The sequence below is a fragment of the Scomber japonicus genome, chromosome 10, assembly GCF_027409825.1.
Source record: "Scomber japonicus isolate fScoJap1 chromosome 10, fScoJap1.pri, whole genome shotgun sequence".
Lineage (NCBI taxonomy): Eukaryota > Metazoa > Chordata > Actinopteri > Scombriformes > Scombridae > Scomber > Scomber japonicus.
This window is the reverse complement of record NC_070587.1, coordinates 9621282-9648596: the sequence shown is the minus strand read 5'-3', so window position 1 is coordinate 9648596 and position 27315 is coordinate 9621282. Positions and strand designations below refer to the sequence as shown.

Here is a 27315-nt window from a genome sequence, read left to right as displayed (position 1 = left end):
GGCCTAGAGTAGAAAGATGTAGTCTACTTTTTTTCTTAGTTTACCAGTAGATTCAGTCCATTACGAACCTCTCTCCTCACTGCTATCCCACCCATTTTCCTTCCTCCTCATCATCCCTCCCCCTCTCACTGTCATGTCAGTTTACTCAGTCGATTGATGTATCTCGCTGCTCTGTCACCCCTCCAGCCCTCCACCCACCAATCTCTCTGTCTTTCTTCCATCCCCGTCTTTTCCTTGATTTGCTGTGTCTTTCAATTAGGCCACCATCTCAGCTGGGTATGGCCTGCATGCTACTAGCGTGCTACCACTGCTCTTTCATGTGTGGGTGCACATGAAGTGTTTTGACACAGAAACGCATCAGCGTCAAAGTCCGACGATTCTATATATCATCCCCATCGCTCCAGTTTTCAGCCTTCCCATAGGACAAGTAGGCTCAACGCAGGCTCACTTTTGATTGTCCCCTTTTATTTCCTTTTTTGTGTGTCTCCGTCTTTCCTCTCCCAGTGCCAGTAGTACCATGTCCAGGCCAACGGGGGGCGGTGCCAACGATGTCACCCGCTTCCTGACATCGGGAGCGGGTCCAGGGTCTCCCACCACCAACTCCGCTGTGTTCACCGCTGCCAGTCAAGCCGACTGGGCGGCTAAGAGGCTAGTGTGGGTGCCGTCGGAGAAGCATGGCTTTGAGGTAATTTATTGTGGTCCACTCATACCCATTCAACAGAAATGACTGAATGACAGTTGACTTTTGTTTCCAACAAGCACTAACTGAAATCACACTTGGAAAGAAATAAAACAAGCTAAGTTTCAGGTCTAAATTAAATGAAGGATAATTTATTTCTACAGCTTGCTGTCACATTCCTGTTTTCTACTATCAGGGTATTAATTCTCTGGTGAATTATTGGCCCCAAGTATGTGCCCTTCTAGACCAAAGGTGTGTCACAGGGGTGGGGCAGGGTGTTGTGTGTCTTTGTATGTGAGTGTTACAATCTTTTATGAGCTTTTTAATCCTCATGACGATGCCCTATTTTCTTTGGCTTCTCTCTGTCTCTGTTAGATTCTTTAATGTGCCTTGCCATGCTTCCCAACACATTTAGGCCTAATGACTATCACAAGGCCCTTGTCATAATATAAATTTGTTCCACTTTGCCTTAGTACTCATGTAATGTACACAACAAGTTTTCATTACTGTAGGATGTGACATATGAATTCGATGTCCTCTCTCTGAGTCTGCCTCTCTGTGTTGGACTGGTTTAGTCGAGAGCTCTATGAATAGAACAATACTCTCCTTCATCCTTCTAATGTTAAAGAGGCCGTTGCAGAGACACTGACTTCATTTTACACTCATGATCTGAGAATGGCACTGTTGGCCAAACACACACACACACACGCATACACACACATACGTCATTAAGACACACTCTTTTTCATCCAGTTTCCTGTTCAGATCATGTTGTTCAATCTGTAACTAATATACACCCACATACATACAAACTCATACACACACTTATTTTGTGTGATGTGTGCGTCAAGAAGCAGAGCTGTGACCTGGTCAAAGCTGGAGTTCACTACTCTGTCCAACAAGCAGCAGACTGACAGCATGACGAGGGAGGTCCCCTTTCATTTTCTGTTGCTGTCTATTTTCGTCTGATGTTAGCAGACTCATAGGTCAGTCTCCATACGCTCATCAATCTTCCAGGTTTCGTTTTTAAAACTGAGTGGACACAATTAGAGAGTTAAAAAAACCCTGCATGGCAGAACCAATCCAAAGTCTTTAGGGTGTCCTTTCATATCGGGGCGGTGACATGCAGTTCACAACAGAGGAAAGCATCCAGTAAGGCGTATCCTTGACAAAATGAAAGGGCCGTAGGTTTGTTAGCTGCTGTTCTTGCTGCTGTTCAAGCAGCTACTCTGCATTTACAAATCCCCAGTCTTCAGTAGGCAGAGATATCTGATGTCTAGTATCATGAGACTAAATACAATCAATTAATCAATCAGTCAATCAAAAAATTAAATTAATAAAGTTTAATATAATAAAATAAGAGAAAGAAAAAAGTAAAAGTGACACAAGCTATATGAAAGCCTGGATAAAAACGTATGTTTTAAGTTTTCTTTTAAAGATATCATCACTCTCAGCCCCTGTCAGTCACACTCTGCTCAGACAGTTTCACACATTGTTTTCGGTGTGGGCTTCATTTCAACTGCAGTCTACCAGGTTTGGTTGACAGTTAAAGGACTAGGCCAGAGTATTTTTTGTTGCTATAGATTTAGCTTGATAAATCGAAATCATAATTTTTTTATTTTTTACCATTTTCATACCTAAGCTCATGGTAGTCATTTTCTTAAAATATGAAAATCTGTTTCCAAAAATCTTGAAACTTGTTTGTCATTGGTAATCCATCATAATACACATTTATTGTGTATTTTATTTTCAGTCAATGTTATGCTTACCTTCTTCATTTCGGTGCATTAAAAGCTGACAAATAATATTTTTACAGCAATACATGATTGATTAATTCAGATTAGCCCATTCAAGAGATTGATTCTGATTCATTGATTATTCTGAGATTGATTTCATGACAGCATATCTCATAAATACCATGAAATCTTGAATAATAAATATCTGCTAATTGATTTTAATACTCTATAGTACAGCTACTCCTCTCAGCTTTCATTTTTTCTTATTTAATCTCTTTCTCTCTCTGCTAATAGTCGGCCAGTATTCGAGAGGAGCGCGGGGATGAGGTGGAGGTGGAGCTGACAGATAGCCAGAGGAAGGTGACTCTGTCCAGGGAGGAGGTCCAGCGGATGAACCCCCCACGCTTCAGTAAAGTGGAGGACATGGCCGACCTCACCTGCCTCAACGAAGCCTCAGTGCTGCACAATCTGAGAGAGAGATACTTCTCCGGCCTGATCTATGTGAGTGCAAAACATGTTTAAAGCACAAGAGGGTGAAACGCAAACACAGCATAATGTTTCTCACACCAGCACACAAGAAGCAGTTTGAAAACACATGCATGCGTTAGCTGTGAGTGCTCTGGCATCCCCTGTGTAACTGATACAAGGTGCTAAGAGAAGTGCGTGTGCGTGTGCGTGTGCGTGTGCGTGTGCGTGTGTGTGTGTGTGTGTGTGTGTGTGTGTGTGTGTGTCAGCCAGACTTAAACCCTATAGAGCATGCATTTTACCTGCTAAAGAGTAGACTGGAGGGAGTAACCCACCAAAACAAATAACAACTGAAAGAGGCTGCGGTGAAAGCCTGGAAAAGCATAACAAAAGAAGAATGCAAAAGTTTGGTGATGTTAATGGGTCACAGGCTTGATGCAGTTATTGCAAGCAAAGGATTTGCAACTAAATATTAAGTCTTATTCATTTTAATCTATTTTAAGTCTATCTGTTCCAATACTTGTGCTCACCTAAAAATGTTATGTTCCGTTACAAATAATGCTATCTTCAAAGTTGTGTATCAGATCCAGATGTGAATACCTGGAAATAAAAGCTGAAATGTTGATCTTTTGTCTCATATTCATCTTTTGATGTACCTCACTGTTCCAATACTTCTGGAGGGGACTGTATATAGATGATTGGAATAGCTGAAACAGGTGTATTGAAAGAGGAGATAAGATAATTTGGTTTCTTTCATTCATGACTTTCACTGCAGTTTGAGTGCATTCGAGTGTCGTACTGTCTGGGTGTGCATGAGCACTGTGTTGAATAACCTAAATGTTCTTTTCTGAATGAATTATGTATTTTTAAATCCTACAAAAATTTGCCCATTTAGAAATATGTGGTGCCATTGGTGTCAGAGTGTGTTGTGCATTTTGAGAAAGTAAGAACATTATGTGTATGTATGTGTTATATTATATTGTATATGCAGCATGTGTGCAGTTAGTTTATCTGTTCTCTCATCCAATGAAAGTATTAGCTTAGGCCTAACTGTTCAGACATGGTGTCCTGCTTACCTGTGTCACAGTGAGTATCAGGAACAATGTCACTGACATGCATAATATATTGTAACCAGAATAAGACAAACGGTTGGTTTACTGCTGTACTTTCTACTGAAGCAACTACTTTAATGAGAATATACTACTCCTGCAGGTATCAAGCCGGGAAAGCAGGCCACTCACTGTTGCCTGCAATCCTGCATAAACTATTTGAGCAGAAAGTAGCCCCAAGGAGTGTTTACATCCAGTGTTCAACCCTTTCAAACATAACGTATAGTAAATAACAAACCTCTCTGTTCTGTGTGTTGTTCCAGACATATTCAGGGCTCTTCTGTGTGGTGGTGAACCCTTACAAAAACCTGCCCATCTACACAGAGTCCATCGTGGAAATGTATCGAGGCAAAAAACGTCACGAGATGCCCCCGCACATCTACGCCATATCAGAGGCCGCCTATCGCAGCATGCTGCAAGGTACTCCATGCTATCTGTGACCTCTGACTTCTCTAATAAGTCCGACAGTGCAGCCAAGCCATACATCTGCTATTAGCTCAGCTAGACTGGAACTTGGTGCTGAATCTGGTCTATGATCTTTGATCACTAAGCCACACCATTAACGCTATTTGAAGGTGTGGTATCTTTTTCTTGACTCGTGGTTGTTATCAAAAGGCTTTAAAAGTAATATGCAGGCGTGGCAGCAATCGTTGTAACAACCAGTAGATTCAGTGATATGTACATTTATAATGATGATAGTTACCATATGGCAGGCATTTCTTCGGTCTTACTTGTCCTTGAGTCTTACCTGTTATCAGCATGAAATGAGACAGGGAGAATTCCCAGCAACCATTACAAAGCCATTAAATGCTGATTGAGCAACCTCTCAGCCTCAGGGCGTCTCCGTGAGATAGCAGGACAAGACAGGTGAGGCTGAGGAGTGTGTCTGTGTCGGCTTATTTCCCACCACTCCTCACCACCCTCGGGGTTGGTTCCCGGTGTGTCATGACAGTGATTGAACCTGTATGACCAGTATAAATTCTTCCACGCTGAACTTGTGGGAATTCTTCAAAAGCAAACACAAGTGATGTTGCAAACTGTGTCCACCCATTGACTTCCAGTATTATGTGGTTAGGTAGTTGAGCTGGTGACCTGTCTTTCTCTACAGTACTATTTACGAAAGGAATGACTGAAATGCGAAGAGCACAGTGAGAAATATAAATGCTGGAGCAGCCATCTAGTGCGACTCCATCTGTGCACTCATGTAATATGTATTACCTATTAAAACTTGAGGTGTGAAGACCTGTGGAGGGGTCCAGGGCACTTCATGACAGGGCTGGAGGTTCAGTGTAACATGAGCCAGCCAGTGACATGGATAGCCTCCTCACTCCTATACAACAACTCACAGTGTGTTATTTCAGTGAATCGTACTGTATGTCTGCATGAGTAGGTCTTTAAATAAGCAGAGCGGATTGATGTTGATTTTGTCAGCCATGTATTAAACCATGTGTTTTACACTGTTGGAGAAAGTTGTATAGTCTCATCTGATACTGACACTATTTTAAGAGGCGTTGTCTTTAAGAGATCTTTCTGCCTTGTTGTCACCAGAGATTAGTGTGAGTGATGAACTGAGCTATGAGTGATATGCATGATGTCATGTCTTCATACTGTCTTTTTTTTTTCTTTTACAGACAGAGAAGATCAGGCAATCCTCTGCACGTGAGTAACTTACAATGGGACGTCTGTGTGAGAATTGTTTGTAGAGTTCATGTCTCTGTTGAAATGTGTGTGCATGTATATGTCCAGTGTGCTTTAACGTGTCTTCATTTGTGTGTATTAGTGCCTCACAAGTCCTGCACACTGTCGATTACTTGTCCCACTTTATTAATGTTTCAGTCTTCAGACCTTCACCAGGAAAGGTCCATACAGTCAAAGAGCATTGGTGCCATGTATATAATGTAAATGCCCGGGGGGAAAAAACACCAATCAGAGGCTGTCAAATTAAGGTTAATAAGCTCCTCTGAATGTAAAAGAGCTCAGAACTTGCTCAACCGTACCAGCTGGAAAATGCACATCCTTTAAAATAACATGTATGTACCCAGAGCTGTTTCAAATAGATAGAAATATAATGAATACAATAGAAAAATCCATCCATCCATCCAAAAGTTTCTAATAATATCCTACAGTAACAACATGTATTTTAAAGACTACAATAAAAACCTTTTTATTACAAAAAATATATGGCCTGCAAAGAAGATAAATGTAAATTATTAGTATGAAACAAGTAAGTATAAGTTCAAATAAATTAGCGATTTAACAGTGGAAACTAGAATACAAACTTGTTTTTGTTAGGTTTAATGTACAGGCCTTGGTCAAGGGTTACATGAACAGAAATCTCACACTCAGTTTTGTTTTTTTTCAAACACGGATCTAATATTTTTTCACTGTAAATGTAAAAAATGGATATTGTACAAACAAGGATCGAGTTTATGTGACTCGCATACATTTAACCATACGTTTCTATATGTAATGATATAGTAGCTATCACTCTAATCAACGTACAATTTTCTTATGATACCATTTGTTGTTAAATGTAAATGTGTCCAGGACAGAGCTCAGCAAAATGTCAGATATTTTCAAACATGGAATCAAAGAGTCACATCAAATCAGTCATATCTGGTCAGAGCATATTAAGGCCTAGAACGTGAAGGGAGGGTGCTCTCTCTGTTGCCATCATTCGCCCACCTACCTGCTTGCCGCTGGGTCTGTAATCTGTCATCCCGTCTTCCGGCCAGACTCTTCCTGTCATTGTCAAGGATCCCACTCTAGGTTCATCTTGAAATCGGTGTATTTGGGACAAGGCTTCTGCTTCTTTTAGATCTTTTTTACGGCAGCTATTTTTACTCCACTATCCTTCGAACTATTCCAAGAGCAACAGCGGCAACGCTCCTTTTATCCTCCACACCTGCTTTATGTTTAGACCTGTGGCTTTGAATACGCTGCATGGGCTCTATGTTTATTGGTGTGATGAATGTATGTTTGGCCACTTGCACCTCTGTGTGTTCTCTCTCTTTAAAAATGCTTCTGTATACCGTTCAAAATTGGAACCATGTGTGTTGAAGACGAACCGTTTTATAAAAAGAACTGTATTCATTGTGTTCCTTACTTGGGTTTTTTGTGTGTCTGTGTATTTTAGAGGCGAGTCTGGAGCAGGGAAAACAGAAAATACTAAGAAAGTCATACAGTACTTGGCTCACGTTGCCTCCTCCCACAAGGTTAGCACTCTGGGCAGGAACAAGGACGCTTTACAGGTATGTTGCAGTCCAGAGACTTTTAACAAACACTGTATATACATGCAGAATGATATAATATGAAGATGGAGACCTCAGGTGATGAAAGAGTTTCAGAGTGAACGAGTCAGTGTTTGAAATAGTTATTTAATTAGTTCAAGGTTCTTTTTGCAGCCCTCCTGCTGCTGAACCAAGCCACAATCTTTTAAACCTGCATCACATCACTCTCTTGCTCTTACCTCTTATATTGAATTGTTCCTATGAACTTTATGATTATAAAATATAATCTGCTAACATTATATAACATCTTGGAGTGGGTTTTCTCTGTCAATCTGTCCTGCTTTTTTTTTTAAATTTCTCTGCATTATTCCTCACTGTCTTTTTATCTCCTTCCTTCCTGCACTGTTTCCCCTCATTCTCTTCTCTCTGCATTGTCCCTCTCTCTCCCTCTCTCTCTCTCTTTCTCTTTCCTGCATGATCAGATGGATGGCTCTAGGTCCTTAACCAGAGGCAGCTCTATGGTGATCAGGGTGAGTTACCTCCATCCTGCTCTCCTGTTCTTTTGCTCTCTTCCTGTCCTATTTTCTGCCTAACGAAGCCTCACGATCATTCTGAAAAACAGACAAAGTAATCTTAAACGAGCACTGCACTGATGTCCTCATAACAGCTAAGCCTAGTACTGTACTGAATATTGGTTGTTTTGTTTTTTTTGCTTGTTTGTATTCCTTTATTTGTTGTTGTTGTTGTTGTCTCATTTGTCTTTTTTTTGTTTTGTTTGTTTGTTTATCCTGTCCATATGCTCACCCATCCACTCATTCTCCTCCCCCCTATAATCTTCACCCCCCCCCCCCCCCCCCCACACACACACACAATTCGTCAGAGTGTACAATATGTGAGTATGAAAGTATTTAGACAACTTGGGGTTTATTCAGAGTTTGGGGGTCACATGTAGAATAATATTAACTAGAGCTGATATGATTCCACTGATATTTAATGAGAATCATTATCACTCTTCTGTCAATAGTGCTTTTCTCTCTCTGACTGTTCTTTGTAAAAACCTTTTCTGGATTTCTAGTTTGGGCACTTTTTACTCTTCTTCCCAGTGGGCTGAGGGCTGGTTTTTCCATTCTCACTGGCTTGTAAATACCACAAGTATTTACGTACCTGTAGATCTGAGGTGTTTCTAATCACTTGACCTGTGCGGCATGTGCGTATGTGGTGACATGAGTACAAATTTGAGAGTAGGTGTGGCTGTGAGTGGCGCGTGATCGAGTGTCTACATTTAAGTATGTGGTTTTGTTCATATTTACTGTGTGTGTGTGTGTGTGTGTGTGGCTTCAGTGTTGGCTGGCTGGCATTCCTTGACAGTTTTTAACACCACCTCCTGTAGCTAAATCTCCTCAGTATCCATCACTGGCTGCTACTGCTGCTGCTGATGCTGCATCGACAGCTGCTGCACTGGCAATGCGACAACTGCAGTAATGCATTGCAGCTAGCTAGAATCAGCCAATATTATAGCCTGTGTATAATGTTAACATCTGAAGCTGCAGCTTTCCTCTTTCCTCCCCCTTTTTTTGCTCTGCAACAGTGGTTCTCAACTGACTCATGCTTGAGTACTAGTTAGACTCTAGAAATTGACTTTAATAATTAATATATTAAATGTGAAACACAATCACTTCCTTTATTTTTGGTTGCTAAACTAATAAGAACTCATTACTCTTACTGATGTTGAGAATCATTTGTTCCTGGGTCTGGGAATGGCGTGCGTAGTGTGGATGCTATTTTGGGCCCTGAAATGCACCCCTTTGTGGCACTGCTCTTGAAGGATGAGTCATGCATTTTTTTATTTATTTTATTTTATATAACAGAACAGTAGTTACTCCAAAGTAAGGAGGAGTAAAGGGTGCATTTTAGTAGACAGGCCCTTGTTATAGCTGTTATCTCTGCAACATTGTGAAGCTGATCTGATGTCCCCTGTGTGTCTCAGGGTGAGCTTGAGAGGCAGCTGCTGCAGGCCAACCCCATACTGGAGGCCTTCGGCAACGCAAAGACGGTCAAGAACGACAATTCCTCCAGATTTGTAAGACCTGTCTGGATTAATTATACATTCACCTCAGTCAGTTTAAGAATTAATGAAAAAATAAATTGAAACATAAAACCACTTCTCTCACCCTCTCTCCTCAGGGTAAATTCATCCGCATTAATTTTGATGTGGCAGGGTACATTGTTGGTGCCAATATTGAAACCTGTATCCTTTTTAAATATCATCACATTCACAAACAAGTTGATCGCTAAGTAAGCTGTCTGGTTTACAGCATAGTTGAGCTAAAAATACTAACAGGTGCTTTCTGATATTTACATTTTCATGAGAATACTTGTTTGTAGGCTGTTCATTTGTGAAAACATGCTAAAGGAATTGCATCTTTAAAGGTTTACATATATATTATAGTTTCAAAATGCTAAATTGCTAGAAGTAGACCATGACTAAAGCATACTAGTTTCACCTACTAGTTTCATTTACTTTCTATGATATGAAACTGCACTACTATGTGATATACGGTTGCACATGTCCATGACCTCATAAATTCAGACCTCCTGGAAAAGTCCCGGGCCACCCGTCAGGCCAAAGATGAGAGGACGTTCCACATCTTTTACCAGATGTTGTGTGGAGCTTCAGAGGACACAAGAGGTGAGTGAAAGGACAGAGGTCGATGACTGCAATGTGATTTTGAAATACTGCTAGACTACAGAACAGAAACTGTTGGGGGTTTTTTTGTTAAAATTTACTAGTGCTTTCATGTAATTAATACATTTTATACAGAAATCTTTAATTTCACCTTTTTTTTTTCCCCCATATCTAAAGCGGACCTGCTCTTAGGAACTGCTGATGAGTACCGCTTTCTCAGTGGAGGCTCCATCCCAGTTCCCGGTCAGAGCGATTCAGAAAACTTCACCCAGACTATGGACTCTATGGCTATAATGGGCTTCACCCCAGAGGAGCTGCTATGTAAGAAGGGAGAAAGAAAGAACGTATTTTTTTTCTTGCACATTTGATCTTCGCTATAAATCACCTTCCCTCTCACTGTTTTTTTCTTTCAGCCATGCTGAAGGTGATCTCTTCTGTGCTCCAGTTTGGTAACATTTCCTTCACAAAGGAAAAGAACCAGGACCAGGCGTCCATGCCTGATAACACAGCTGCTCAGAAACTGTGCCATCTACTGGGCATCAACGTGCTGGAGTTCACCCGCGCCATACTCACCCCGAGGATCAAAGTGGGTCGAGAGTATGTGCAGAAGGCCCAGACTAAAGAACAGGTATAAAATACTTCATGGACTTATATTTGTCCTCAACTGACATTTGTCCCATTGTATTGTATCTTAACAGTGTGTCTCTCTCTCTCTTCTTCTAGGCTGACTTTGCTGTGGAAGCCTTGTCTAAGGCCACATATGAGCGCCTGTTCAGATGGTTGGTGCACAGGATAAACAGAGCTCTGGACCGCAGACAGAGACAAGGAGCCTCCTTCATCGGCATCCTCGATATCGCTGGATTTGAGATTTTCCAGGTTCGCACATGTTTTTCAAGATGGTTTGTTTGGATGCATTAGGTAATTTGTTCAAATTTAACACAGGATTTTTCTCTAAATGTCATAACAATGGAAAATGTAAATGTTTTCAAATGTGCATGACTGTTTTTTGCTTCTTTTTAGGAGATTTTAGCAAGTGTATTTTGTCAAATCACTTTCATCAAATCTTTTCTAAATCCCTCCTCTGCAGCTCAACTCCTTTGAGCAGCTGTGTATCAACTACACCAACGAGAAACTGCAGCAGCTCTTCAACCACACCATGTTCATCCTGGAGCAGGAGGAATACCAGCGGGAGGGCATCGAGTGGAACTTTATTGACTTTGGCCTGGACTTGCAGCCCTGCATTGACCTCATCGAAAGACCGGTACATACTCAATAAAGACAGGAACACCAATTACTGCTTGTTAAGAAATGGAACCTGTGGCTTATGCACCCTGTTCAAATCCTCACATTAAACAAAATCCAGTTATGAACGAATAAAAGCAAATAATTTAAAAAGAAACACTAATATGTTAGCACATACTCTGCTTTGATACATTGCCATGTTCCTTATCTTTGTCAGGCTCACCCACCTGGTGTTTTGGCCCTGCTGGATGAAGAGTGCTGGTTCCCTCGAGCAACAGACCGCTCGTTTGTGGACAAGCTGTCTGGAGAGCAAGGCACCCATCCAAAATTCTTCAAATCAAAGCAGCCACGTGGGGAGGCTGACTTCTCCATCATTCACTATGCTGGCAAGGTAACTTTTTTTATATTTCACCTTTCATACATAAAATGCAGCTCAAAGTGCTCTACATTTGAAACAAGTCAAATTCAACAGCATAGATGAAAAAAGAAACATTAAGGCAAATAAGAAGAGATAGAAATGAAACAAAATAAAAACACGATAAACAGCTTTGTAGTAAAGGTATGTTTGTTCTTTTGGTCTGTGGTCCCAGTTGTGCTAGTTGGTGCATCATAAAAACGTGTCTTAAAACTAGATGAAAACTAGATTAAAAGTCACATTATGACAGATCTTCTGGCAGTCAACCAAAATGCAGACGCATGCGTGGATGTATTAACTGTCTCAATGTCCGTGATCTTCCTGAGTCAAACTTGAATATGTTTACATCCCTCCATGATGTTGCATCTCACCCTTTGTCTCCTCTGACTGGCTTCTTCTCTCTCAGGTGGACTACAAGGCAGACGACTGGCTGATAAAAAACATGGATCCTCTGAACGACAACGTGGCATCTCTTCTCCACCAGTCATCTGATCATTTTGTGTCAGAGCTCTGGAAGGAGGGTAAGGCTGGTTTACTCTCATGTTTAGTCACTACTGTTAACACCTGACCTTTAACTCACTTCACACACAGTACAGTGTGGAGGGTAATGTACTTTTAACTGAAACAGTAATATGTTTTCATCCTCTGTATTTTTCTAAAGCTTGTCAAATACAAATAATGACACTCTCTGGAGCAAATTGTACTAACTTGACTGTTTTCTCTCCTTTTCTTTATCATGCAACTATTCCATCTTTCACTGTCTGTTTCTCTTCCTTCTTGTTCTCTGCTGTGTCCTTCTTTTATCTTCCCTTTCCATTAATTTCCTCCTCTCTTGGGCTCTTTCTTTCCTTTCTTTCATCTTCTTCCCCGTGCTTTCCTTCTCCCTGCATCAGATATTCAAACTCTTCCTCGTGTGTACTTCTTTGACTCCTATGCCACAATACAGGCTAATGGCTCGGACAGTAGGTTTTTTTTCTCCTCCTCTGTGTGTCACATTCCTCACTCCCACCTTATGCTCACATTACTGCTTTGTTTTCTGTCAGCCCAGTTTTTGATTGTAGTGTGTGTGTGATTTTGTGTTGTTTTAACCATTATTAAGTATTTTATTAGTTGATGTTTGTGCTGTAGTTTCAAATACTTCTTGTGTTTTTTATCATAATTGTTACTGTGCTGTTAGTTTTGTTGTTCTCACTTTGCTCTTTCACTGTGTTTTTGCTTCTAGTAAGAGTGCTGTGCTCGTGTGATGTAGTAATTCACTTTGTTTTTACAGAGGTTTGACAGTGTGGACGTAGCAGCATGCTCATAATTACTCAAAAAAAGAAACATTCAGTATCACATACTGTGGCTAAGTGCTACTGGAAGAGCTTCATGCAAACCAACCACATGCAGGCAGAAATGTGATCCTGAATGAGCTCAAGAGATGCACCAACATATCAGAATACTAACTGAATGTCACAATCAGGAACAGAATAAAAGTCATCAAGTCATTTTTTTGCCTGTCTAGACATGTCCATACCAAGCAGCTTCAGCTAGAGAAAGCTTAACCTGTTATGTACTTACATTATACAGACACAGTGTATGTGTATCTTACAGGCTGATATAGATGAGAAAATATCCTCAATTGGTATTGGCTTCAAAAACAATACCACTGCATATCTAATGAGCTTTGAATCCATCATGTACCATCTGATATCACTCTCTGTCTAGAGCCTTGATAGCAGATGTGAAACCATTATTCTTTTGCATTCTTTTGCATTCACATGCCATATAAAGTGTGACAAACACCCAATTTCAGTCCAGTGCTGCTGACACTGACACCCTGCTCTGTGTTGTTTATTCCTCCAGTGGACAGGATAGTGGGTCTGGACCAGGTGTCGTCAGGAGACAACAGCGGGTCAATCCCGTTTGGAGCAGCAGGACTGAAGACAAAGAAGGGAATGTTTAGGACAGTTGGTCAACTCTACAAGGAGTCTCTCGCCAAGCTGATGGCAACGCTGAGGAACACCAACCCCAACTTCCTCCGCTGCATCATCCCCAACCATGAGAAGAGGGTGAGACAGGGGACACTTGAGTATGGAAACTGAAACATACTGGATGAAATATCTGACTTTTTCTTTTTTTCGCTGTTATTTTCTGTCTCTTCCCATCTGTCAGGCTGGTAAGCTGTCGCCCCACCTGGTTTTAGACCAACTGAGGTGTAACGGAGTTCTTGAGGGGATCCGTATCTGCAGACAAGGCTTCCCTAACAGAATCCCATTCCAGGAGTTCAGACAAAGGTGTGTGTGTGTCTGTGTGTGTGTGTCTGTGTGTCTGTGTCTGTGTGTGTGCAACATACTCCAAACAACAACCTTTAATAACCATCTGTCCCTCTCTCTTTCTCTTCTTCACTCTCTGTCTCTCTCACGCACACACACACACACACACACACACACACACACACACACACACACACATTGTCTCTCAAGCACTTTCTCTTACTCATGTGTCTCGCTCAAACCCCGACTCACTAAAACACATTTTTCTTCCAGATATGAGATCCTGACTCCCAATGCTATTCCTCGCACTTTCATGGATGGCAAACAGGCATCAGAGCTCATGGTGAGTCATTTTTCAGTAGCTGTAAAGACGCTGTATTGTGTATTTTTATTTACTGACCAGCTGGGATTAACTTTATCCTGTTTCCTTGTTCAGATCAGTGCTTTGGAACTGGATCACAACCTGTTCAGGGTGGGTCAGAGTAAAGTCTTCTTTAGAGCTGGAGTCCTGGCTCACCTGGAAGAGGAGAGAGACCTAAAGATCACAGACACCATCATACGTTTCCAGAGTGCATCCAGAGGCTACCTCGCACGCAAGTAAGAGTTTTACATAATAGTAAACATAAGCAGAGACTGACATATATGAGAGTTATTATTAGATGATGTTGATGTCAGCAGCTTTTGATAGCATTAAATGTTAATTCTGGTTGTTTTTAAATGGTTATTAATAAGTTATTAGCCAGTCAACAATTACTTTTTTGTCAAATGAAACCAACCAAAGGGAAAAGAGAGGCAAGACATCTAACACTTCTGGGGATTTGGCAGTTTTGTATTTCACTCTTAAAGGAGTATTAATATTTAATCTTTTGTCAACCCCTATCAGTGACTCAGGAATTTCCACAACATTGACAAGTATTTGGCAGAGCTTATGAAAGCCTGTAAATTACATAAGTAATGAAGTTTTGACAGTGGAGTAGGCAGGGTGATTAGAGCGGGACCATCAGAGACAATCGAAATGATATTGACTGACTAATCCTTACATTCTACTGTAATAACAAGACTATGTCATTAAATGTAAAGTTATGTCCTGTTGTATTCTTAGCTTTTAAAAATAAAATAACTTTTCTTTGCTAAAATGGCTTGACAACAAAACATTTGGATCCTAATAAAATATCAAAACATGTTTAAGCTGCTGCATCAGTGATGGAAAAGCTAGCAGTGTAGCTTACAGGCCAAAAAGCATCACAAGTAATAATTGAGGCGTAGATGAAGACCCTAATAAACTTATAGTCACTGTTTGCTTTTATCTTAATATTATGTAAAACGTTTACTTAGCGCTTAAAGTTTAAAGTTGGTGTCTATTGTAAAAGAAGAAGCACGTGAGATCTGTTTAGTTTCTGTGTCTGAGGTGACAATCCACCACTTGGAATCATTTCAGAGGTTACCTGCATGTGTTTTTATTGATGTATTGTGCTGTTCTTCTCACTTCTCAGAGCCTTTTTGAAGAAGCAGCAGCAGCTGAGTGCTATGAGGGTGATGCAGAGGAACTGTGCTGCTTACCTCAAACTCAGGAACTGGCAGTGGTGGCGACTTTTCACTAAGGTACTGTTCCACGTCTACATTACATCACTGACATGAAATATGCAATATACACATATTTGTAACTGATAACGGACAATGCTGGGAGATATTTTAATTAGTTTTACTCTATTTTACTTTCCTAAAACAAAATTTAGGGATTCAAAAATGAAAATATTGTCCTTTTTAAAAACAACAACAAAAAAAGTAAATTGCAGTATGCATAAAATGAGGAAATGAAAAATAAAATCATCTCAAACTAAATCATAGCCGATGCAGGAATGGGGACTGAAACACTGACCTCTGACCCATGCTCTGCCTATCAGGTGAAGCCCCTGCTGCAGGTGACCCGACAGGATGAGGAGATCCAGGTCAGAGAGGCAGAGCTCCAGAAGGCCAATGACAAACTCACCCGAGTGGAGCAGGACTTCAATGAGTTGGACAAGAAACACATTCAGGTAAACAAACCTCTGCCTTGTTCACCCTACATTGAAATCCCTCTGCTTTGAATCAGTCGTTCACTCATTGCTCCAACTCCTCTTTGTGTTACATACTAGCTCCTTGAGGAGAAGGCAGTGCTGGCTGACCAGCTGCAGGCCGAGGCTGAACTGTTTGCAGAGGCAGAGGAGATGAGGGCCAGGTTGGCTAATCGGAAGCAAGAGCTGGAGGAGGTGCTGGGCGAGCTGGAGAGTCGATTGGAGGATGAGGAGGAGAGGGGTGCCCAGCTGACCAATGAGAAGAAGAGGATGCAGCAAAATATACAGGTAAAGGGAAATTCAGTGAGAGAACCCAAATATGCAAACAGACACCAAAAATGTCTGTATTTTCTATCATAAAAAGATCACATGTATGTATGTCATACCCATCTCTCCCCCCTTGTTTCCTGACTACCTCTTCCATAATGACTGTCACATTAAGGCAAATTGAACAAAGGTTTTTAGGCCCATCATGTTCACTCTTGCATCAGCCTGTCTCTGTCCTGACATGTCACTTAACAATTTCTTCTCTCCTTGCCAGGACCTGGAGGAGCAGTTAGAGGAGGAGGAAAGTGCCAGACAGCGCCTCCTGCTGGAGAAAGTTAGCTTGGAGACCAAAGTGAAAAGTCTGGAAACTGACCTGCTGAGTGCAGTGGAGCAGAGAGACCGATTCAACAAGGTGGGCATTACATGAAAACCTCATTGTGTATGTGTGGATGTTGTTGGGGGGGGGGGTTATTATATCCCATAAATGTCCCCTTCAGTAACATAAAAGTTATTTAAACACATACAGTATGAGTCAAAAGTTTTGACGCTCTCATTCAAGGGAATGGACATCAAATGGAAAAAATATTTGTGTAGCATTGTATACACATTTTATAATCCTATGCAATATTTTGATTTTTCTCCGAACAGGAGAAGAAGCAGCTTGAAGACCGTTTGAGTGAGGTTACGGACCAGCTAACAGAGGAAGAGGAGAAAACCAAAAGTCTCAACAAACTGAAGAATAAGCAGGAGGCAGTCATTGCTGACTTAGACGGTAAATGTCCTAAAGTCATCTCAGCCACATAGTTGACTGGAGGCTGGTGTAGTTCCTGTTATCTGAATGTTGTATTGTAATCTGTCACTTCAACACTGTGCAGAGCGCCTGAAGCGTGAGGAGCAGGGTCGTTTGGAACAGGAGAAGTGGAGAAGGAGGATGGAGAACGAGGCGGTGGAGGCCCAAGAGCAGCTGTCAGACTTGGGCATGCTGTCTGCAGAGCTGAGGGGCAGTCTGTCTCAGAAGGAAAAGGAAATCACCGTCATGCAGGGCCGGTGAGAAAGAGGAAGACACACTTTATAATAACATGACCATTAATAAAGTCAGATACATTTTTTACTCCCCTCGTTTGCCTCTGTTTCCATCAGGTTAGAGGAAGAGGGAGCGCGCCGTGCAGAGGCTCAGAGGGCACTAAGAGAAGCCATGTCCCAGGTGTCTGAGCTGAAGGAGGAAGTGGATAATGAACGAGGGATGAGAGAGAGGGCGGAGAAACAGAGGCGAGACTTGGGAGAGGAGCTGGAAGCTTTGAGGACTGAGTTGGAGGACACTTTGGACACCACAGCTGCCCAGCAAGAGCTGAGGTAAATGATAATAGTAAAAAAGTATCATCTAGAGCTTTTGGGAATCATATTTCTGTTGTACCATCAGATCATGACAGTAACAGAAATGGAAAGTGTAATAAAAAAGAAAGATAGGAGAAAAAATACTGTATAGTGCTGAAGTTATTATTGAATATTTTAAACACCACTTGACGTCCTTCCTCTCCCTTCTACACAGGTCTCGTCGGGAGGCGGAGTTGAGCGAACTCCAGCGGTGTGTTGAAGAGGAGACTCGCCGCCACGAAGTCCAGCTGTCAGAGCTCAGAGTCAAACACAGCGCTGCGATAGACAGTCTACAGGAGCAGCTGGACAACAGCAAGAGGGTATAAGGAACACACACACCCACATACACAAAAACATGTGCACGTTCAGTCGTTCACACCCTCACCCGTCTGTGTTCTCTCTCAGGCACGTCAGTCCCTTGAGAAAGCCAAGGCAGTGCTGGAAGAGGAGAGGCACAATTTGACCTCAGAGCTCAAGAGCCTCCAAACGAGCCGCACGGAGACGGAACGAGGTCGCAAAAGGGCCGAGGGTCAGTTGCAGGAGCTCGGTGCCCGCCTGGCTCAAGCTGACAGAGAAAGGGAAGAGAGGGAGGAAAGAGTGCACAAGCTACAGGTGCTTTTATTTTTGGCTGACTTTGTCTGTTTAAAAAATAAAAGTCGGTTTATGTACCTTAAACATCTCCAAAAGCTGTATGTGGTGTTGAAGTCAAGAGATTCCTTTCTACCTTTCTATCCAACTGTGTCTCTTTCAGTGTGAGATTGAGTCCGTCTCTGGCAATTTGTCCTCTGCTGACACCAAATCCCTCCGTCTCACTAAAGAGGTCAGCAGCCTGGAGAGCCAGCTGCATGATGCACAGGTAACAAACACACTCGGACACCAGGGGTGGGTCAGGGGTGACACAGGCTTTGGCTTTTGGGCCACAGTCATAGACACTTTTAGCACTTTCTTCTAATAGTTGAGAGAATGACTGTAGGCTTTTTTTATAAGGAACTGAACTTGGTTGACACTTATCTTTTCCTCTCTTTCAGGAATTGCTGCAGGAGGAGACTCGTCAGAAGCTGGCTCTGGGCTCGAGGGTGCGAGCGCTGGAGGAGGAAAGGAATGGACTGATGGAGAGAGTCGAGGAGGAAGAAGAGAGGTCAAAAGAGTTGACCCGGCAGATTCAGACTCACACTCAGCAGGTGCACCAGAGACACACGCTTTATCTTGTTTTGTTACATATAAGATTGAGTTATTTCCTGCAGTAAAATATAGATATATGGTAGTTTCCCACAACATCCCCAGATAAAGCCCACTAAAATATCCAAAGCAGACCAGAAATATAAAGTTAATTCAATCAAAAGTTATTTATATAGCACCATTTATACAGGTGACTGCAGTTCAAAGTGCTACACAGTTGATTGAAAAGAAATGATACGACAGAACAAGTGTAGACCAAGGACAACGTGAAGAGTAGGAACAAAAACAAAGAATAAATTACAAAGACTTATTGCTTTGTGAACTTCCTGTAGACATGGCTCTGACATTTACAAACCCATCTCTGCTGCTACTCTACAGCTGGCTGAATTGCGTAAGCAGTCGGAGGAGGTGAACACCGCGGTGGAGGCCGGGGAGGAGGCTCGCAGGAAACTCCAGAGAGAGCTGGACGGCGCTATCCAGAGGGAGCGACAGAGGGAGGAGGAGAAAGAGAGAGTGGAGAGGCAGAGGGAGAGACTGAGAGAGGAGATAGAAGACATGACGCTGGCCTTGCAGAGAGAGAGGCAGAACTGCACAGCTCTAGAGAAGAGGCAGAAGAAGTTCGACCAGGTCAGAAACAAAATCAGCAGAAAGACCGTCAGCCTAAAAATGATCCTAACTGATGCCTAACTTTGTCTTATACTTTGCCGCTCAGTGTCTGGCAGAGGAGAAGGCGGTGAGCGCTCGGCTGGCAGATGAGAGAGACAGAGCAGAAGCAGACAGCCGAGAAAAGGAAACTCGATATCTGGCATTGTCCCGAGCCTTGCAGGTAAACTACCTCAGAGCAGACAGCATAACACTGTACAATAGCTAAGTGTGCATCAGTTATATTTTCCTGAAGCACCTTCCTGTCCTACAGTGTAAAGTCATCGCTGTAAGCTGTGATTTTTATGGTAATATGTTTTTGTATGTAGGAGGCCCAGGATCAGAGGGAGGAGCTAGAGAGGGCCAACAAGCAGCTCCGTCTTGAAATGGAACAGTTAGTGAACCAGCAGGACGATGTCGGCAAGAACGTAAGGATCTATCTCTCAGGGCTCCTTTGTTACTTCTGTATCTGAGTTCTCTGTGAGTCACCTCCTCTTATCTGCTGCTGCGTCAGGTCCATGAGTTGGAAAGGACCCGGAGGGCTCTCGAAACGGAGGCCCAGAACCTGCGAGTTCAGACACAGGAGCTGGAGGAAGAGCTCACGGAGGCCGAGAACTCGAGGCTGAGGCTGGAGGTCAACATGCAGGCGCTCAAGGCTCAGTTTGAGAGGGAGCTGAGCACCAGTGAGGAGAAGGGAGAGGAGAAGAGGAGGGCTCTCAGCAAACAGGTACAGTAGAGCCAGGAAAGAGAGAGAAGTGTTGTTGCTGTTTTCTTTACACAAGTATTAATTTTCTTATGTCCTCCCTCCTGTCTCAGGTGAGGGAGCTGGAGATCCAGCTGGAGGAGGAGAGGAGTCAGCGGTCTCAGGCCGTTTCGTCCAAGAAGCAGCTGGAGGCGGAGCTGCAGGAAGCCGAGGCCCAGGTGGAGACATCCAGCCGTGGCAAAGAGGAGGCAGTGAAACAGCTACGGAGGCTGCAGGTAACTGAGCCACACACACACACACACACACTTGTGCTTCATAACGTTCAGTTTTTTAAAAATGTTTTTACTTGTCAAAGGGTCAAATGAAGGAAATCCTTCGAGAACTAGATGAGACCAAGTTGGCTCGGGACGAGGTGATCGCCCAATCGAAAGACAGCGAGAAGAAAATCCAAACCCTGGAGGCAGAAGTCCTGCAATTCACTGAGGTAAGTGTGCACTTGAACTGAAACCTAACAGAAATGTTAAGATATAATGCCTTTGATAAAGGTGTTGGTGTCTAAATGACTTTTAACCATTGTCTGCATCCTTCTCTCTGTGTAGGAGTTGTCTGTATCTGAGAGGCAGAGGAGACAGGCTCAGCAGGAGAGAGACGAGATGGCAGATGAGATGGTCAACAGCAGTTCTGGAAAGTTAGTATCCCTTTACTTCTGATACACTGTGTTCATCATTGTTTTGTCAGTTTATGTGTGGACTTGTTGCTATTAGTAAAATTGTATGTTTGTCCAGGACGGTGCTCCTCGAAGAGAAGCGGAGGTTAGAATCTCGAGTCGGTCAGCTGGAAGAGGAGCTGGAGGAGGAGCAGTCTAACTCTGAGCTGCTGGCAGAGAGACAAAGAAAGATGGCTCTACAGGTGCACATACACAGCTTATATCTGCATACACAGTATATATTCTACACACTCATTTTTGGAAGCGCTCATTGTCATTGCGACTCTGCTCGTGGTCCAGGTGGAGACTTTGACCGTGCAGCTGCAGGGAGAGAGGACTCTGGCCCAGAAGGCGGAGGCAGCTCGGGAGCAGCTGGAGAGGCAGAACAAGGAGCTGAAAAGCCGACTGGGGGAGCTGGAGGGAGCCGTTAGAGGCAAACACCGGCTCAGCGTCGCCGCCCTGGAGGCCAAGATAGAATCAATGGAGGAGCAACTGGAGCAGGAGAGACAGTAAGATAAACTTTCAAAGATGCATTAGTACAACATACAAATAGGGTTAGGGTTACAAATAATACATACAAATAATATGTTTTAAGGACTGTAGGGAGTTTTTCTCTTTTTTATTAAGGTCTCAAAGTAAATATTATTGTTTTAACTCAATAAAATATCAGTAATCACTTTTGAAGTTTGGTCAGCGCTGTCCAACAGTCAGACAGAAGTGTATATGTAATGTGTATGTATAATGTATATGTAAAACAAATTAAGCGTTACAAATGACATGCAATGCAGGTTTTTTGTTAATGTAACCTTTAGATTTTAACTTGACAAATGGTCTTGAATTGCTTGTTGCAACAGGTAATTTATAATGACCTCTTCTTTCTTTCAGGGAACGAGCCATCGCCAACAAACTGGTGCGGAAGACAGAGAAGAAACTGAAGGAGGTGATGATGCAGGCAGAAGACGAGAGGAGGCACGCAGACCAATACAGAGAGCAGGTAAATAATTAACATCATGCTGACTGCACCAGCCAGGTCATCCATATATTTAACTAAGGTGAGCCACAGAAGACAACACAGAGCAGAATATACAGACAGAGATGGAGCATTAAATAATCATTTAATGGAGGTCGGGCACAAAGAGAGTGTTGAAAAATCATCCTAAAATAAGTGATTTCTCCGGCTCAGTGCAACCTAATCCTAATCCTGCCCCGGCATCTGTGTGTTTATTGGGAAGATATAATGTATTGCACTCCGAAAAATAAATCCTGCAGACGCAGCAGAGACACAGACTCCCCTCCCAAAACATCAGCAGTGATAATCTGCCAGGTTTAATCTGACTCCTGATCCCTATCAGTGCTCCTGTTCCTAGACTAATCTGTCTTTTTATATATCTGTCCCCTTCTCTCTCTCTCTCTCTCTTCCTTTTCCCCCCTTTTCTCCAACCTCACGTCTCACTCTGACCTCTGCAATGTGCTCCGTCCTTCTCCCCCTCTTCTCTTCTGTCGCCATCCTCCTCCCCATCCCCTCTTTTCATCCTCCTACTCCAGCTGGATAAGTCCATGGTCCGACTGAAGCAGCTGAAGAGGCAGCTGGAGGAGGTGGAGGAGGAGAACTCCCGCTCCAACGCCCAGAAAAGGAAGCTGCAGAGAGAGCTGGAGGAGCTCAGTGACAGCAGTCAGAGCATGACACGGGAGATCACCAGCCTCCGCAGCCAGCTCAGGTAAACAAGTGTGTGTGTGTATGTGTGTGTGTTTGTTTGTTTTGCGTGTTTTCTCTGTTTGCATGACTGGATGAACGATCATCATTTACTGTTGGTTTGTTTGTTTTTAACCCCTCATTAACTCAATATGATTTTGTTTTGCTGTGCTTTTTTGTTGCTTCCATTTATGTCCATCTAACACTGTCCATCTGTCTACGTAACACCAACACTCAGCATCCCTGAATGGAGACCAGATAAGTAGGTCATTGTGTGTGTTACTTTTTATTGTTTGTGTGTGTGTGTGTGTGTGTGTCTGTGTGGAAGGGAGGGGTCTTTAAGTACATGCACAGTATGTAAAGTACATGTGTGGGACATTTCCAGACATTATTATTTATTTAATTGGCTTTGTGTGTTTCATCTGTATTTATATAACCTATTTGATTTACTTCATTATAATCATCATTTTTGTTCAACACACCAAAAGTGAAATCTTGACTTTCACACTCTATACTGTTATTGTGCAGTTCTGCTAAAAAAAAAAAAAAAAAAAAAGTCTTATTGTTGCCAGGCAACCAGTTGAGATTCCAGGAAGTGACTGCACCCTACAAAAGAAATACTCCCTGAATTTATCCCCATAAATCCAATACAGTATAAAGTGTTCATTTGTGAGCTTCAGACATATTCTCAGGCGGATTATGTTGTCTTTAGACAGAGCTGGGCTAGCTGTATACCACTGTTTGCTAAGATAAGCTAATCAGCTGCTGGCTGTAGCTTCATATTTACTCTACAGATATGAGAGTGGTATTAATCTTATTACCTAATTCACAAGTTACCAAGAAAGCAAATAAGGGTATTCCCCAAAATGATAGTAATGAAAAGGTTAATTGATTTATGGGTTAATCAATTAATAGACAATGAATCGACAAATATTTAAAAATTGAAATCTGTAATTAAGATAGAGTTTAGTAGCTGCCCTAGTCTTAACCGTGTGCTGTGTTTTCCTCGCATTGCATTCAGCTGGTTCTCACTCTCCTTTTCCAGGCGTGCTCCGTTGCCCTTGGCGATGCGTGGACGCAGAGCGCTGGTGGACGACCTCTCGCTAGAGAACTCGGACTCAGAGGAACCCCCTGCCTCGCCGACCCCTTCTTCTGGACTCCCAGGGACCCCGACTCCCTCCTCAGAACACAGCCTAGACCCTCCACCACCCTATAGCGTCAACAACACAGAGTGACACACACACAGAAACTCAACTCATCACACAAACACAGACACACACACACACACACACACACACACACACACACACACACACACACACACAAACACGCATCGGCCTCTCGCAGCCTCGACTTCTCAGGGGTGACGGAGCGACATGCACACAGCACACAGCAGAACACTAGTTTATAAATGTCATGCAGGAACATCAGGCGTTATACAACAACCTCACTTAATGCTCTTTAAGATTTTTGCCTCGTTTTTTCTGAAAAAGAACAGAAAACGTGTAAAAATGAGATTTTACAAAGAGGCAACTGGAATTGATTGTTATTTTGTAACAAAAAAAGCAACATAACAAGGACTGGAAATTTTTACATTACACCTCTGTAATGGATTTCTGAGGAACTAATTAATTATTATCAGCAAAATAATTTATCTGATTTCACGATTGCTGTACAGCTTAGAGAGCAGAAACATTACGGTGGCCATGTCTTTTACATTAGGAGGTATTTCAAAACAAAGCCATGTTTAACCCTTTGATGAGGATTGAATATACAATCGAATTTCACAAAGGACTAATGGAGAGGTGAAAATACTCCTGAAAGGTGTTAAGACAATCTATATGTACATGTTATATTAAATAGCCAACAAGAGAAGAAGAAGAAGTCAAATACACACACGTTGAACAGGGAGTTTCATCTTCTCTGCGTATGTGTCTTAAGTGCAAATGTGATTTCTGACATTTTCATGTGTCAATTAACGTTTTTAAACCGCAAAAGAGAACTTGTAATAAGCTGGTAAACAGACAGTTAGAGAAATGGCAATTAGTAACCAATATTTAGTCAAACCTTTTATTGGAAATGGTTCATAAAGAACTGAAAAGCATTACGCCAAGTTCCATAATAACATATTGATCTCATTTTCATGTCATTTGTCGCAATAGTAGTGACACGACACATTTGACCATAAAAAGCAGCTAACGTGCAGTCACAGTCGCTGCATTAAGGTTGTATTAAATAAATAAACCCTTTTTCTATAGATTAGAAACAGTAGGTTGTTAGATAATACAGTAGGTAGTATTAGATAGTTTCTTCAACTTAACTCTTAACATATTGCTTCAGAAATTTGTATAATTTATATCAATCTCAATATGAGCTTAAGTTATTGATTGCTGGTTGTTTTACTGTACAACTCAGTCTTGTTGGGAGGCGTTTTTGTCTGATTATTTCTGATACGGCTGGCACTGATGTTAGGCTGGAGTGAGTTACATTTACTGTCGGCACTAATTTGTTTCAGTCAGAGTTGCAGCATCACGTCTGAAAAGTGAATTTGCATGGAAGACCTTTCTGGTGATTAACTGGTTTGACTGGTTGAGGTTATTGCTGATGTAGAAAAGAAGCAAATATGTGGATTTTCTACCACAGCAACATAATTTAAAGTAACCTGTGGAGAAACTGTATTAATTGATCTTTTTACCCCAAAGCAGAACGACTTGTCACAATGGATCCTATTTTTTTTATTTTTTAAGACTGAAACACATCACATTTTATTCCCATGAGCATCTTGTACATTGTAATTTTGATTTTTACTGATTAACTGTGTAAATGATCAATCAAACAAAGCTTCTTTTTTTTTCTTTTTTTCTTTTTTTTAAACCAAATGGTGGGCGTATGGATGAGAAAAAGGGACTTACATTTGTAGTAAACATAGAGTAGGTGTAGGATCCAGTAGATGACAGAAGTAGAGTCTGGGTAGGTATCATCCAGTCGAGTCACTGGATGATTTCATCAGTAGAAAAATCTCTGCTCACAGTTCCCATGTAGAAGATTGTAGAATAACTGAGCACGAGTGTTTTCAGAAACTATTAGTATTAGATTAAAAATGACGATGGAGGCACTGAGGAATGAATTTTTATGTATTTAAGTAAATGCAAGTAGAACATAAAGTAGATTTTTTTTACCCTTGCTATTGAAACTCAAAGTGACATACAGTCCTACATGTGTGGGTTATGCCGATCAAATACAGGCAGTTTGATGATCTCGCTGTGTTTGTGAAACCTGGTTTTAAAGATGTTTTTCTTTACTTGGACTCCATTTTTCCCCAGCATGTTTTATTTACTATTTCACAGATGAGGAGTTTCTTTTTTCTTTTTTTTAAGATGTTCTTCTGGTTTACGACCTCCTTCAGCATCTGCCCAGTTGTCACAGTTTTAAGTCTGTCCAGGACATCGATGTGATGTCTACTTTTGGATGTAGACACGAACAGCATTGTCTTAACAAACTTGGACATGCTCTTTAAAGGAATAGTTTCACATTTTGGGGAATACACATATTTGCTTTCTTGCTGCGAGTCAGATGAGATTGAGATTGATACATATCTCACATCTGTATGCTAAATATGAAGCTAAAGCCAACAGCAGGTTCACTTAGTTTACAAAACCAAATCCACTCACCAGCACCTCTATAGCTCACGTTATTCTTTGTTAGCTGTGCTGTGCTGAGCTGAGCTATCCAGCTGCTAGCTGTAGCTTCTCATTTAACATTCAGACATTCAGATCATCTCTTCTAACTCTTGGTGGGAAAGTGAATAAACATGTCTCCTAATATGTTGAACTATTTATTTAAGTTACAAAGAATGTCACAGGCGCTTTGAGTTTCAATTGGAGCTACAGAAAGATGAAGATTGTGTAGCTGAAAACACAAATGTTCTGAATGTTTTCTTTTTATTCTGCACATATATATCTAAATATATACTATAAATGATTAATGATCCTGTGGGTGTGTACCGTTGATTACAGACTGGACCAGTACAGTAGTGTTCGGTAATAAGGGTCGTCATTACTGCTCCCTCTTCTTCCTTCAGTTTGAAATAAACAGGTTGTATATTTTAATGAAGCAGCAAAGCAAACATCTGCACTGACAAAAACAAAAGCATGTACAGTAATTAACAGGTCTAACGTCCCAAGTGTGTATCCATCCTTTCAGTCATGTTAAGCTTTTTTTTCGCCATGCCAGGTTCACCATGATTCACAGTTAGTGACAGGTGAAGAAAGATCAAAGATTTGACTACTGACGACATATATTTAATGCCCTATTAAAGGGGTTTTGTTTTGTTTTTTAATTTTCTGTATGTATTCTTTTTATTTTAGCAATATGCAAAGGATTTTGTTTGAATCTGTGTTTTTTAAGATATTGTGTAAATGCTGCACTTTACACACAACCAGTGGGGATAAACTCAGCCAGATACTGTCAGTACTTTATGTCTGCTTTGTCTGGTTATAACTTATCTGAAAGAGGCCGATATAGCATTAAGCCAAATGAGCTGACATTAGGTGTCACGACACAATCTGTCACTCTGAACTCTTCACCTAATCTCAAAATATTATATCAGCGTCTAAATGTGGCGAGTTCATTCACGCCTTGATAGACCAAAACCTAAAGACACATGAATTGAACTGCTGGAAGGAGGACAGATGAGTTCTGTTCACCTGTAGCGAGATACCAGGCCGGTGCTTCTCAAAGGTGTTATTTTCCTCTCTGTGTTTGTTTATGGCTACTGTGGAACTTGAAACATTTTTGGAAATGTGTTTTATTGTTTTAGCCTTTTTTTTGTTAATGATCTGGTATTATAAAACATCTGACTGGGGTTAACTTTAATATAT

The 27315-nt window shown here is 41.7% G+C and overlaps 1 protein-coding gene across 2 annotated transcripts; it reads left to right on the top strand.

Annotated features, from left to right (window-relative positions):
* The first annotated feature begins 625 nt into the window (after positions 1-625).
* Positions 626-23670, top strand: myh14 (myosin, heavy chain 14, non-muscle). Of its 2 annotated transcripts, XM_053327916.1 has the most exons (41): positions 626-685; positions 2710-2916; positions 4253-4409; positions 5621-5648; positions 7126-7240; positions 9207-9299; positions 9404-9467; positions 9810-9908; positions 10083-10226; positions 10319-10533; positions 10629-10781; positions 10993-11166; positions 11365-11538; positions 11969-12083; positions 13408-13613; positions 13717-13838; positions 14091-14160; positions 14254-14414; positions 15311-15419; positions 15722-15853; positions 15953-16159; positions 16413-16550; positions 16787-16910; positions 17014-17185; positions 17279-17491; positions 17688-17832; positions 17918-18124; positions 18264-18368; positions 18541-18693; positions 19070-19318; positions 19404-19517; positions 19663-19761; positions 19848-20060; positions 20150-20311; positions 20392-20520; positions 20636-20724; positions 20822-20945; positions 21043-21251; positions 21628-21736; positions 22288-22460; positions 23457-23670. In XM_053327916.1, the coding sequence occupies exons 2-41, from the start codon at positions 2806-2808 to the stop codon at positions 23668-23670; spliced, it is 5790 nt and encodes a 1929-aa protein (XP_053183891.1). In that variant the 5' UTR covers positions 626-685; positions 2710-2805. The 2 variants fall into 2 exon arrangements, with proteins under 2 accessions (XP_053183891.1, XP_053183892.1); XM_053327917.1 differs by lacking the exon at positions 23457-23670 and having other exon boundaries at positions 7126-7269; positions 9200-9299; positions 22288-22464.
* The last annotated feature ends 3645 nt before the right edge of the window (positions 23671-27315 follow it).